The sequence below is a fragment of the Crotalus tigris genome, unplaced genomic scaffold (assembly GCF_016545835.1).
Source record: "Crotalus tigris isolate CLP2741 ecotype Arizona unplaced genomic scaffold, ASM1654583v1 scf7180000019011.417310, whole genome shotgun sequence".
Lineage (NCBI taxonomy): Eukaryota > Metazoa > Chordata > Lepidosauria > Squamata > Viperidae > Crotalus > Crotalus tigris.
The window spans coordinates 346,909-361,746 of record NW_024097325.1 but is presented as its reverse complement, the minus strand read 5'-3'; the positions used below and the strand labels follow the sequence as shown (position 1 = coordinate 361,746).

The 14,838-nt window shown below is 37.0% G+C and overlaps 1 protein-coding gene across 1 annotated transcript; it reads right to left on the bottom strand.

The window, feature by feature from the left end:
• Positions 1-2,694: 2,694 nt before the first annotated feature.
• On the bottom strand, positions 2,695-12,865 carry LOC120314846 (vomeronasal type-2 receptor 26-like). Its single transcript, XM_039358351.1, has 4 exons — positions 12,578-12,865; positions 10,814-11,674; positions 3,931-4,057; positions 2,695-3,602 (listed from the first exon to the last, which is right to left on the bottom strand). Exons 1-4 carry the CDS (start codon positions 12,863-12,865, stop codon positions 2,695-2,697), a joined length of 2,184 nt encoding a protein of 727 aa, XP_039214285.1.
• Between the last annotated feature and the right edge of the window lie 1,973 nt (positions 12,866-14,838).

Genomic DNA, 14,838 nt, shown 5'->3' with positions numbered 1-14,838 from the left:
AAGAAAGACATGTTAAAGATGAAAAATTAAAATTATCATGGTTGGGCAGAATCTATATATAAAAATAAATGTCATGAATGATGGTTCTGCTCTGGACAATACCTGTTTTGATAACTGATTACTACTGACACAATGAAAAAAAAAATAAATTTATATGGCAAGGCAAAATAAAAACAAGTTAAATATTAAGTGTCATTGATGCAAAAAAGAGAGGAGAATTGGATTTACTAGATTTGAAATTGAATTTTGCTGTTTTGTTATGTCTGGAGAAAAGAATAAATGTTTCTTAGTAACATCTATTCTTTTCTCCAGACAAAACAAAACAGCAAAATGCAAAATGCAAGACTTTTACAGTTAGTAAGTCACTACCTGAGGTTTGGCTGGCATAGATATTTCTGGTGTGATAAAATTAGCATTAACATGAATTTCAAAAATCATTGAATTAGGTATGCCATATGAAATATATAGAAATCAAGATTGTGCTCCAAAATATCTTTATGCATCTCAGCTCAAGGAGAATGTCAGAAGAGAAACAGCAGAGAAGGAAAGAACTTGTCATATTGGGTATTATTGGCAAACAATATAATGAAATTTAAAATCAAAATGAGAGAGTAAATTAATAGAAGATTATAATTATTAATAGTGTTTCCATTTACAGTTGTCAGAAAGATTCAGAGTGGACAAAAAGACTTATGTAATAAAATAAGACAAAATTTGAAGTGGTATTGTGCATTGATGATATGCATGTACAGTAACAGCTAAAATATATAAACTTTTATTGAAATTTGAAACAAAGGAAAAACAGGTTAAAGAATGTATGATAAGGTTTGCTAAGAATTATAATACATGGATAAATGGGAAAATATGTGGTTAAAAGGGTTGACATTTACATTGCATTATGATCTTAAAGATATTTTTTATAAAACAATACATTGTTGATATATGACTACTGAAATATTATCTAGAATGTATAAAGGCACTTCAGATGCATATTAGATACATAAAGCAACATTTATATTGTAAATGTAAATGAAAAAAGCTTTAAAATGGATTCAAATACATACATTGATAGAGAGGATTTTAAAGATTAAAAGACATTAAGGAAGTAGAAAGTTGCATTGTGATTTTGAAGACATGTAGCAGCACAGCTTCAAGTGTATCAACTTGTGAATTGTGATCTGTGTATTTTTCACACAGACTTTTGGGGAAAGGTTGTGAAAGTTCAGTCTTCTGCTCCAGAGGCCAATTGGACAAGGAGGCATATAAGGTCAGTCAGATAATGTCTTGCACCGTGAATTTGGATTCTTTGGAGATTTTGAACCTGGGATATATTCAACATGATGTATAGTTGTATTGGTTCTGCCACCTCTAATATAGGTCCATGTCTACAGTTGCCTGTTTGGGATACAGTATTTAATTGTGGCCCCTGACAATATCATGATTGGAATACATGTGGTGGTTGGATTTAGCCGGTTTGCACCAGTTCAGCAGAAACGGTAGCTAATTTTTTGTTGCCCAGGCCCAGAATGGACTTCTGGAAGTGGCATCCAAACAGATAACTAGTTGTTCACATATTTGAATCCCACCACTGAATACATGCCTCCTCTCTTGAAATCACATTTGTGAGCAAACAATAAATAATGAAATGCAGGTACTCCTTGGATTATGACCATAATTTTGCTTGGATGCATGGTCACATATTGTACTAGTTGTTTAGTGACCATGAGTGATTTCACCATTTTTTTCTGTGGCATTTGTTAAGCAAACACTCCAGTCATTAAGCAAACATGGCAGTAGTAAATGCAACAGTCATTAAGTGATCCATTGTATCAATCCCTTTTTTTGCCAGAAAATGGAAGTAAATGCTGGATTCCAGGGGAAAAAAATGTAAATTGTGGTCATGTGACTGCTGGATTCAGCAAACAGACAACTGTCCAGCCAGCAAATTCAATATTGAAGAAACTCTATGGTTTTGAGGTGTTATAAGAGATAAACTGTATTGAATACACATCCTAGCACTGAAGAAGCAAAATCAACTCTAGTTTCCCCCATGAAAATCTGGTTAGTTAACAATAGCTTTTCATAACCCCAACAACAACAACAACTGTTCATGTTGCCCAATCACATCTCTTTGGTTTGTTATGGGAACGGTCCACTTCTCTTTCAGACACTTGCTTTTCTGACCATGGGTCTCACGGTCCCTGGATGGCTTCTTGAAACTGCTGTTTCTTTCCTGTTTCTTTCTCCCTCCCCACTGTTTTTATGGCAAGTTGAGTACCAACAGAGGTTAGCAAGCATCTTAGCAACCTTGACATAAACAACTGTAAATGTGGGGACAGTGCCAAGCACCCAAAAATGCAATTACTTGACTTTGAGGATAGGCAGCCAACAGAACTTTGAAATCAGTTTATAGGTAGATCTGGGGAGCTCTGTCATAATTTCAAATGACCAAGTGACCAGTTGAAAGTCGAGGACTACTTATAGTAGCATAGATTTAAATCAAACATTTTTTTAAAAAAAAAGACTGGTGAACACAAATAAATAGTATGTAAATGGCAATAGTATATTTTGCTCATAAACTGAGAATTGAACTTGAAGATTTGAAAGAGTGTAAATCTAAGTAACTGATATTGGATTAGAATTTTCAATGATTTGATTCCAAATAAACAATCTGAAGCAATAAGGGATAGAATTTTATGCTTTTCTGTAGGTTTGTCTTAGCTGTTTTTTGTTGTTTAGATCAGGCCTCAACATAATGATATAACACTTAGGGGAAAAAATACAAACCAATAACCCAACACTAGAAGCAATAATAGAGAAGATCTCCACAGCAACCATATACTTTGCCTTGGTACTCAGATAGGTGGGAACAAAGGACAACCAGACACTACAGAAGAGCAACATACTGAAGGTGATAAACTTGGCTTCATTGAAAGCATCAGGCAATTTTCTCGCTAGAAAAGCCACCGTAAAGCTAATAATGGCAAGGAAGCCCATATAGCCCAAGACACAGTAGAACATGAAGACTGAACCTTCATTACACTGCAGAAATATTTCTTCTGCCCCTGCATTTGTGTCAGCATCTGTGAATGGTGGAGAGGTTGTCAGCCATATCGTACAAATAATTCCTTGAATTAAGCTGCAGCCCAACACGATGGACATGGCCAATCTTCTCCCCACCCATTTGGTTATCTTAGAACCAGGCTTAGTGGCCATGAAAGCCAGAACTACAGTGATGGTTTTAGCCAATACACAGGAAATGGCCACAGAGAAGATGATCCCAAAGCCAGTTTGACGAAGGAGACATCTCACTTTGTCAGGTTTTCCAAGGAATAATAAACAAGAAAGAAAAGATAAGAGGAGAGCAATAAGGAGAGCATAGGTGAGATTCCGGTTGTTGGCTTTGACTATGGGAGTATCCTTATGCTTAATAAAGATCCAAAGAATTCCAACTGTGACCAAAGAAAACAAAAGAGCGGAACTGGCCAAAATGATCCCTAAAATTTCTCCATACATCAAAAATGTTGCAATCTTTGGAAGACACAAATTCTGGTTCACATTTGCATATTGATCAGCTGGACATTGAAAACAATCATCCATGTCTAGAAAATAAATTACGGTAACAACTTACAAATTGCATTGGAAGAATCAAACTGAACACTATATTTTAAGAAAAAAGAACTGTTTTTATAACACGTGGAAATCAAATACACTGGTAAACATCCCATTTGAAACCCTTTTGTTCCAAGACTCACTGATATCGCTGTTGAAATTTATTCAATAAACTGAATGCTGATCAATATATCATATTATTCCATCCATTTGTCAAAGGGAACAATTAGTCTAGAGCATCAATCTAAATTTTTCATTTGTGTTCTGACTTACAATTTTATTTAGGTATATTTTTAGGGTACAAATGTAAGGACTCACCAACTTGGTTGGCAATTTTCCCATATGGACATCGTAGGCAATCATAACAACAAAATGCCTTCCCTTCTATCTTGCGCCTGGCATGACCTGAATGGCAATTGCTATTGCACAAAGATAGAGGTTGAACCTGTTCATGAAGGAAAGAAGAAAATGCTTTGTCTTTGACAATTTTTTTTCTTAATATTAATACAGTACTAAGGAGTGTCATTGGAATTTCAGGCTTTTTCTTCATTATATTTAGCTTCTGCTTTAATTTATTCACAAGAGAGAAGGATTATTTCAGCTGGAGACAGTGCCAAATTGTACAACATTCAGCACTATGTAGTATTAAAATATAATTAAAAGGTAGGTAGCTATGTTGCAAAGCTCAATAGATCATTATTTCCTTTGATTTTACATCAAAATCCAAAATGTTTTCAATATCCTTGGAACATCTTTTTTTTCACATGTCTGGATGGCTCTTCCTGGATGGGAAAACATATTCTTTTATTTCAATATGATAAGAAACATCAGTTCTCCTTCTAAATACTCCCATCTCCTCATTCATAAACCTAATGTAGAAGGCATCCTGTTCTGGCCCATAGAGCTCTATGACCCATATAGCTCTATAGCCCAGCTCTATGTTGGAAGGCCTGGCAGTTATTGGGTTAAATGCTAGGTATGTGGATGGGTCAGTGGGAGGAGTTCCAAAGGTCTTGGGGAGACTTCCTGGACACAAGCCACATGGGAATCTCTTTGTCTGTAAGAAGCATGGGCCATGGAAGTTTTCCTTATAAGATGGTATAAAGAGCAAAATCTTCTTACCTAAGGAAAAGATCTGAAAGATGAACAACCAATGTATTCCCAGCAGCACCAATCTCAACATGAACACAAGTAATCTTTCTCATTAAAATATATTTGTTTGTTATAAGATCGTTTCTTTTGAGTTAACTATCTGACTGGATTTGAAATATAACACTTTTGAATTCGGGTCAGTATAGTAAGAAGATTTTTTCATAATTTGTGCCATCTTTTGAAAGCAAATAGTAAATTGGCAAAGATTAATTCTCCTCTCAAAGCTGCAACAGTTTGAAGAAAGAGAATCAAATTGGTCAGCCTTTTCTCTGCATAAACCTTCAAGCAAGTAAAGATTCTCTTGATGCTTGTAAGAACCTGCAAAGCAAAGCCGTGTCTGTGTAAAAGACAGCTCTCAAGGAGTGATTCAGAAGTTTTGTTATGCTAATTCACTTGCTAGCTAACTTTCAAAATGAAAAGTGCCTTGTATCTGATTCAAAATTACTTTGTTTCTTGCATGAAAAGTTTGAATTTTAACACCAAAAGGAGCTTGGGCTTTTCCCCTTCCCCTCTGCCAGTGAATCACGCAGCCTGAAACAAAGAACTGTTTAATGACTGCCTCTAAAGTTCAAACAAAAGCAAGGTTTATTGCCTTTCAATAAACTCATCTGTTGCCATAGTATGCTCGGAATTTCAGCCAATGTTATAAGGAGGAATCATCGCAGAAGCACCCCCTGGTGGTCATGCAATTTTTTTTTTTTCCTAGCTGAGTCACAACAGCCACAATCAATTCAGCACACAACAGAGCAAATCTGTTAGTTAAAGTGCAAGCTACTTAAAGTTATCCCAAGCTACCAACACCCCCCAGAAGGCACAGAGTGATCTTATCAGAAGCATTCACTCATTTACCCAAGCTGAGCACTAAGCTGTTCCAGCTTGAGAAATCAAAGCCAAGTCTCTTCGCTCATTATCACAGCTGATGACCCGGAGTGCCAGCCTGCAACTGACCACGTGGGAGTTTGTACCTCTACATTCTCTCAGTGGCTCACTAGCAGTAACGTGGTAATAGGAAGAATTTGGCTAGCCTTTTCAATACCCCCTAGAGGGCACAGAGTGAACTTACCAAAAGTACTCACTCACTCACTCAAGCTGAAGGCTAAGCTGTCCCAGCTTGAGAGACAGGAAACAAGAGCCAATTGCATTCGCCTATTATCACAGTGGCTCACTAGCAGTAACGTGGCAATAGGAAGAATTTGGCTAGCCTTTCTCCAGACGCCCCCTAGTGGTTAAAGGAAGCTCTACACGCAAGCCTTTAACCGCACCCAGAGAAGCCCCTCTAGTGGACAAAGGGTGAACCTCGAAGCCAGAGCACCCTGGTAGCTGATCCACAGCAAGCGACCCCTAGTGGTGAAGGGGTGAACTGCACTGAAGTACCCACAAACACAGGAGAACGCACCCAGTGGCATCTCCACCCACAGACAGCACCTCAGAAGCTGATCTACAAGTAGCGACCCCTAGTGGTCAAAGAGATAAGTTCTTCAAATTCTCTTCAAAATAGCTGAGAAGGACACGGAACCTACCCTAACCATGGAGGAGTGTCTTACTGATTTGGACAAAGGGGCTCAATTAACTAGCCTAGTTGAAACACCCCAACCAGTCAGTCAAGGAGAGATGCTGCAAACAGCCAACATTGACCAGTATGCAGAGGCTGAAACTCAAGCCTCAACAAAGCCCAAAATGTCTCAGGGTCAATACGATCTTAGACAATGCAGAAAGCTCACAGAAGCCATGCACTCACATCTGATGGAGAAATGGCACACCGTCCACAGGCGCCATGAAAGAAGCTGGGAGAGATTATACAAACTCTACCACGCACAGAAGGAGGAACTCTCCCCAGAATGGGCACACACAGTGGAAGGAGATAAGGAAGACGCCTATGTGCAATGGATGGACTCTGAACAGCAACTCAAGGACATTCAAGAACAATTAAGAGACCCAAGTGTCGACAGCGAGATGCAAAGCCTCAAGCTAATAAACGAGGAACGCAAGAAGTTTCTAGAAAGCTCACAGGGTTCCCCACAGCCCGAGCCTCACCAAAGAGGCAGTCCGGTTGACAGAGCCGAGTCCAAAGTTTCATGCTTTTCACATGCACCATCCCAACGATCGTACGCAGATCCATCTCAGGTATCACCAGATAGAGTCACATTGTAATAGTCCCCAGATTTGCCTGGAGAATTTTTAGGAATCTTTTTTTTAAACAACAAAAAAAAAACCCACAAGTTTTATTAGTTTTTTCTTTTTACAAACAAGTGCTTAGGAAACAATGTGATGACAGGGTAACCAATTATCCAAAAACAAAATCATACAAATATAATTCAAATTAAATATTTAAAAAAACTTCCTCTCTATTCCCTCAAATAATATATTATATTCAAATTAATGTATTTCAATACAATTAAGTCAATCAAAACAATCATCAATAACATTTCATCTACATAGGTCCAAGTCCTGTATTAAGTTTTACTATTTTCAATTACCATATTTTATTTCACCACAATAAAAATGTTATTAACACTTCAGGTACCTCTCCGTTCCTTTTTTCCTTAACATAATCAGTAATCCTTTATTAATATCATTTCTTCTTTTTTCAAAAATCCCTCTTATTTTTCTTTCATTTCAAAATAACTATCCTTTCTAACAACAAAAAAATTTCAAAAAATATATTTCTACTCTATTTTTTAAATCTATCATCTATCAGACAATCAATATGTCAACGCTGCTAATATTGAATAGTCTTGCTTTGACAAAATATGCAGAACTGTCTGGTATTTTTAGAGTTAATTCAGATGACAGAGAAAAGGGAGGGGAAATAACAAAAGCCCGGGAAAAGGAACGGAAGTGAATCTCTGCCCTCTGGGCTAATTGGAAGATGTGACTTGTGACTGCAAGATAAGGGAGGGGTTTAGCAAGAAAAGTTAGATGCTAGCAAGAGGAATTCAGATTCTGGCATAAACCTCCATAATGTGCCGTCAATTTGTGACACTGTTAATAAAGGCTTTAGGATAAACATGCCTGGAAGTTCTTTGAAGTATTTCATTAGTCGGAACCATGACATCATGCCAGAATCTGCAAATTTTTCAAACCAATTAAGGGGTCCCAAACTCCAATCACTATTCCTAAACTAAGGGGTAGACCGATAAAGATTCGGGGAAGATCTCATTATGAAAGGGGAGAGATAGCTTGAGGTCAGCCCTTCAGCAGCAGCAGCTTCCCCAGGGAGTGAAGCAGCAGCCAGCCAGCCAGAGGAGAAAGAACTCTGGCAGATCTCCCAGCTGGGAATAAAGACTTCAAAAGCAGCATGAAGAGATAACGAAGTTTTGGGTGAAATCCATTGAGGTGAAAGCTGACAGGTTCATCAAAAGGTTTCATGCGAAATACCCCAACAAACCAAAAACTAGTCATTAACATATGCTTTTGTTTACATTACAGGATCTGTCCTTTTTGTAAGGGGGACCTGATGTCAACGCTATTAATACTGAATATTCTTGCTTTGACAAAATATGCAGAACTGTCTGGTATTTTTAGAGTTAATTCAGATGACAGAGAAAAGGGAGGGGAAATAACAAAAGCCCGGGAAAAGGAATGGAAGTGAATCTCTGCCCTCTGGGCTAATTGGAAGATGTGACTTGTGACTGCAAGATAAGGGAGGGGTTTAGCAAGAAAAGTTAGATGCCAGCAAGAGGAATTCAGATTCTGGCATAAACCTCCATGATGTGCCGTCAATTTGTGACACTGTTAATAAAGGCTTTAGGATAAACATGCCTGGAAGTTCTTTGAAGTGTTTCATTAGTCAGAACCATGACACAATATCTATATTAAACTCCTTTAACCCCCACCTAGAATTGCTATATCCACAACAAGCATGTTACTACACAAACAAACATCTTACTAAGTTCAAATATTTAATTAATCTTTATTCAATCTAACATCTTATTCACCCATCTTAAACCATAAGTCAATCCATGTCTAAAAAGCCTTTTAAACCCATTATGTAGAATTTTGGATCACACTCTTAAATCTTATTCTAGCTTTCTTTTTATGCCAAATAGGTTTCCATAACAGAGCCTCAATATCAACAAATAAGTCTCTCTTTATGCCTTGCGATATCATTTGGGTCAAAAAAGAGCGTCCCCTCCTCTGTTTTGAAGACCTGGCTCCTTTGTAGGTAGTCCCTTGTTGTTTTAAAGATTCAGATCTCGACATTTGGATCTGTGGAGTAGAACACTCAAATATATCTAATTTTGTGACTACTAATTGATTATCCAAGTTATCATGGTTCTGAATTAGTTGTATTTGTACATCCATTTCTGTTGGTTTTGAGATTATGGGTAATTTGATTACAGTCATTTTTTGTACATCAGAAATCTCATTAGGTTGTATATAAGATGAAGTAGAATCTTCTTTCGTGTTGAGTGGTTCCACTTGTTGTTTTTTGGTCTGTAGAATGTTCAGCTAAAGTCTGGAGGTCAGTTTGTAGATTCAAAGTAGAATTTCTGTTTTTTTAATTTCTGTAATACTCTCTTTCATTTGTAGACATATTTGTTCAGTGGCTTCATAAATTTTTTCCAATATAAGTTTACAGCTGAGTTGTGAATAGAATTTCTGCATTTCAATAGTTATTAGAAACAGTCCTGTTATCTTTTAGCGGAGGCTATATTCAGTAAACATTTAGCCAGTGTCCACCCCCACAAATACAGCTGTTGAATTTCTTTATCTTTTCCCTTTTATGATGATCTGAAGATCAAAGCCAGTCTCAACATCAAACAGGGAAAAAAAGACAGTTGCAGTTTTAACTTATTCCACAAGGTGTCCTCAGTAAACTGTGAAATCTCTTCCCAGACACCAAAATTAACATTAACAAGATCAGAAAAAGAAGAAAAAAGATATTTTCCATATGTAAGCTAAATCCAGTAATAAATTCAATAGCAGGAAATTTTTCAAGACTCCAAAGTAGGTAAAAAAGTAAAAAATAGTCAATTAAAGTTAATTTTCAGTCCATAGCTTCTTTTCCCACACTCACAAATGCCGTTTTCTTAAAACAGGGAAATAGTTCCAAAAATGCTTTTTACAGGAAACAAAAAGAAAAAAAGGGAGACTAAGAGAGGGGGAAAAAATCTCACTCGGATCAACCATGGTGGTTCTTGTGCTTAGATGTTCTTCTGACTTCTGGTTATAGCAGCAAGGTAATCGACCATTTTACTGGCCGATCTTTCCTCCGTCGGCCCTAAGGAGCATTCTCGGATTGCGGAAGGAGCTGCCATCCTTCCACGATCGGCGAGAGCCTCCTCAATGGTAGTCACCCCTCCAGGGTGACTTTTCGACCCAATTAAAGGTCTACCGGCAGAGAGAAAGCAGCTGGCGAAGAGAGCAGCCTCTTTGCACAGCTGCAGACGCCGTGATCCAGAACCGGAAGTCGAGAATTTTTAGGAATCTTTAAGCATTTATAATATTTTTCACCTGAATCTAATTTCTATGAATCTAAGGCAACTTGAGGGATGACAGAAAACTATTTATCTAAAAGTCAGTATGAAACTGGCCATGCCTGGTTAAATCTCCTTGGCCATATGATATCATTCTCATCAACGGTGAACAATGCTTCCTGGGAATTCATGGGGTCCATCCTTCCAACTCTGACTCTCAGAAAAGATAGATTGGGGAATGTGATCCAATTCATAATATCAAAACCAGTCTCCAATTCTCCATTATGGCTGAAAGAAACTTTTTGTCCAGCACTATTGTTGAATGAGATCCTTCTCATAAATTGGTTAAGCTTCATTGGAAAAGAAAGGCATAACAAATTTCACACTCTTGTCTAATGAATATGCAGATATTATAATAAATTATAAATTATAATTACTTTTGTTTGCTGCCCATCTCACTGCTAGGCAACAAATATTGATATTATTTTGACTACAACTAAAGAGTAAATGGCATGCAACAAAACTACATGCCTAGATGCATTCCCCTTGGAAGAATCCATTAAATTTAGATTTAGGATTAGGGTTGCAGATATTGTGAGAAGCCAGTAACTGGTTTGCTCAAAGTTTACCTTCCATAGATTTTGATCCAGATGTTCCAGTTTGGTTGCATGCCCCCTAGCTCTGTATTGCATTATTGATGAATGGAAGTCATGCAAACCACGTGCCACCACATAGATGGCATTGTAGATGCTGTAGCTGTGGCCAGTCATGTCCATTTCAAACACAGATGTAGGAAGAGCTAACAGTTTCTCCTTTCCAGTGCAGGGAATCACATTTTCCTCCTCCACTTCAGAGATGGAGAAGGAACATTTAAAGGCACTTTCCCAGAAGAGCTTGATAAAAATATCTTCTTTTTCTAAGATAGGGTCCTTCATCTGAACAAATTTCTGGAATCCTGACACCTTCTCTGAGTGAATAGCAAAAGACAGAGCACCGTGGAGGAAGATTAAGTCACCATTTCTTAGAAAGGGAAGTGAGGTGAAACCCACCTGTGCTGTCAGAAGCCAGACTTTACCTTTTTCCCATAATGGTAAATCTTCAGATTTCAAACTGGTGGACAGAAGTCTCAGAACTATAATGGCATGAATTTGACCATGAACTAGTACTACATTAACTGTGCTTTTCATAACCACCATGTACATTTCAAGTCCCAATTCTACCAACTCAGCAATTCTATTTGAATAGCCAACGATTGGAAATATTTCAATGAAGGCTGAGCAGATCCCCTTCTGGGCTAACATGGGAACCACATTTTGTACAAACCTCTCTCCACTGTCATATTTTGCAGTCAATATGCCAATCCATGTCCATCCAAAATGCAGCAGTAATAGGAAAATTCCCTTATTTTGATGGTCTATATTTGGGGAAATTTGTAGATATGAAGCAGCCTCTCTTCTGCTATTATTTTCAATAGGAGAACCATAGATTAACTTAAAAAGAAAAATACAGGAAATAAGTAACAGGGCACTTATTGTCTTCTTTTCTTTAAGGTAGCTTGTGCAATAATATTATTTACCCATTTAACCTACAACATGGATATTAAGGTTCATATTTCTTATTTTGATTCCACCTCTAATTCACATATATATTTAGAACATCACATGTGGAATTTTAAAGTCATTATTCCAAAGGTTGAGTTGTTTCAGCAAATGTGACTTTAGATACATTTAGAAATGTCTTAATAGTTTGCATTTTATGGAAACGAAGCATTGGGTTTTATACTGTATTACTGAAACAATGCTTTTAACATCTTTCTGCTTGGCTTTCCACTTTTATATTGCAACAAAGAATACAAGAATTTCTCTACAGTTCATCAGACTGTAATATTGATGTAATATTTCATTACAATTAATCTAATTTCTCTATCACTATTGCCCCAATTCCTGTCATATTATAACTAACGTTTTCCCAATTAAGCCTGCATTCTTTTGTTTTCAATCAATACCATTAAAGGGAACTGGAACTGATAGATTGGTAAATTGTCATGTAAAACACTGTTTCTCTCTTCATAGTTCTGAGAATATATATTTTAGATGCCATTTTTCTTAAATAGGACTTTAACTGAGAATCAATCCTTAGGAAGGTATACCTTAATATTCTTAGATCTATCAAATGATAAAATGTCAGCAGAGTTATGGTCACAAGCCTGGGAATATTAGTCTGCCACATCTGAATTCCTTTGTAGTATTCAGGAACCCTTAACTTTTGTTAAGATTAATCTCTTTATTTCAAGAAGAACCCCTTCCTTCCTATGCCATAAATACTCCCATTTAAAGAATGGAACAGTGCATTGATGATTAACTATTTGGTCTGGGTTCTTTCAAAGCTGATACCTGTGGTATCTTGTAGAGGGACAAGATGGTAGCCATGTGTAAACACACATCAGCAGTAGGTCCTCCAATGACTGCTATTGGTCTGTGCTGTGTTTCACAGTTGTAGTTAGGGATGAACTGGCCCTTTACAGAGAAAAGCTCCAGTGAGGCCCGATATGTCCAACTTGTCATGAAGTAGGTATTATAGATCTGAAAACCCAGGGTGTGATTGGGTAAAATATTGGGATTTCTATTGATCTCTGTGATGGCAAATTCTAAGGCCAAGATGTGCTGGTAGATTGGAGTCATGATCCTGGAAAGAAAAATCCATATCTTGTCACCATGCACTGATATTATTTCATCATACTCTATAAATGAGCATGATAAAATAACATTGCAATCATTTTGATTTTAATGAGCAATGTCACAAGTGAGGTCACAATAGCCCTTGAAAAATATTGGAGATAAAATTGATTTTTGCCCCCAAAATCTTCCAGTATTCATCCTTACATATCATAATTTCAAAACCCAAAGCCACTTATTGTAAAAGGGTTCTGTTGCATTCTGGAAAAGTAGACCCACTCCACTTTTTTTAATTCCAAAGCACATTCTACTGTTGATAGCAATTTGGGACTCTAAGATAACATTGATGGCACCAAATAAATAATATCATAAATAGCTTGCATTTTTCAAACAGGCATTCTCTCAAACAATGCATTTTTTATGTGATAAGGATCAAAGAGCCTAATACTGGGAAAGAACAAAGGCAATAGAAGAATGGGACGACAGAGAATGAGGTGGCTGGATGGAGTCACTGAAGCAGTAGGCGTGAGCTTTAATGGACTCCAGAAGATGGTAGAGGACAGGAAGGCCTGGAGGAATGTTGTCCATGGGGTCGCGATGGGTCAGACATGACTCCGCAAGTAACAACAACAACAAAGGATCAAAATTATAATTCAATCCCAGTATTTTTATACATAACTTGGAAATAGAAAGCTGGAAACATAGAAGAATTTGACCCAAAAAAAAAGGAGGCTAACTTCTTCCATGATGTCAGAAATAAGTTATAATTTAATATTAATAAATCTTAATGTTTAAGAGTCTACTTAATAAATTGGTTATTATACTGAATGTCATACATGTACCAATTAGTAATTTTTTGATGCTAGAATGAAGATGCAGTGAATAATTCTCATGGCAAAGTTTGAAAAAGAAATGCATTTAAAAAAGAAAGGTAAAAAGTTTACTGTAAGTTATTATCTGTAAAATTGTTCAATAAAAAAAATCCAGAGAAGGACATGTGTGTAAATTATTTTAAGATGAGGTCTCTCTGAAAGATTGCTATAAAGAACCTCAATCAGTGCATGCATAAATGTTGCAACACAAACTGTTGAAGATGCTTTAAGTCTTCTTGGACAACATAAGATAACCAAATGTGCAGTTTGCTAAAATATCCCCTTAAAAAAAATCTGATTCACAGCTGAGCAAGAACAAATAGATTGTAATCCATCCATTTCCCAGGAAAGAATATTTAGTTATCCACTGCAACATTTCAGATTCACTAAGAATTTCTCCATTCAGTGGGGAAATACACCTCTTCCAACTTCAGAAGTCTGTGTATATTCCAACCTTTTCTTGGGAAGGAATTCTACTTCAGGTTCCTTTTACTCTATGAGTACCTCTTTTTTTTCTTGCAGGATATAATAATCACATCAAGATTATGGATTATGAAGAGATTTATGAAAAGGAACAGGGGGAGAAGATGGTGATGGAAAAGGAGGAAGAATTTAAGGATGAAGATAGTGCCATCCAGCAAAGGAAAGATCATGCCAATCACTGGAACTGAGGCTAATATTAATATGAAAAGACTTAGTTCAAATTAATGTTTTCTGTGACTACAATCTTACATGGTGTCCTCAAAGAGCTCCTTGGAGGGACGTTTGCTGAAGTCCATCATTGTGTGGAAGATATAGATCTGAGAGAGCATGTTTACAACAATGAGGTCTCCTGACTGATATTGCTTGTGAAGAAAAGGCAGAGGGTCACTGGTCCTGCATTCAGCCCTGCGACTCTTGCACACCACTTGAGGTAAAGGCAGAATAACCAATACTATAAATATCACCATCTTTGACAGTAGCTTTTCTTCTGTAAGCTAACATCTGTGAACCAACATTTTTCTTCATTAAGTGTAATTCTACTGGAGCTAATCACTCAGTTACCCCTCCCCCATCCGCCGGGATGTAGAGCTGAATTTGAAATAATTATATAGGAATTGATAATTG

What these genes read in the sequence shown, in the direction of transcription:
- LOC120314846 (XM_039358351.1), bottom strand. Translation starts at nt 12,865, where the DNA reads ATGACTCCAATCTACCAGCACATCTTGGCCTTAGAATTTGCCATCACA. An exon ending in CCCTCTACAAGATACCACAG is followed by an intron (nt 11,675 to 12,577) that starts GTATCAGCTTTG and finishes TTTCTTTTTAAG; the next exon opens with TTAATCTATGGTTCTCCTAT. An exon ending in GAAAATTGCCAACCAAGTTG is followed by an intron (nt 3,603 to 3,930) that starts GTGAGTCCTTAC and finishes TTTATTTTCTAG; the next exon opens with ACATGGATGATTGTTTTCAA.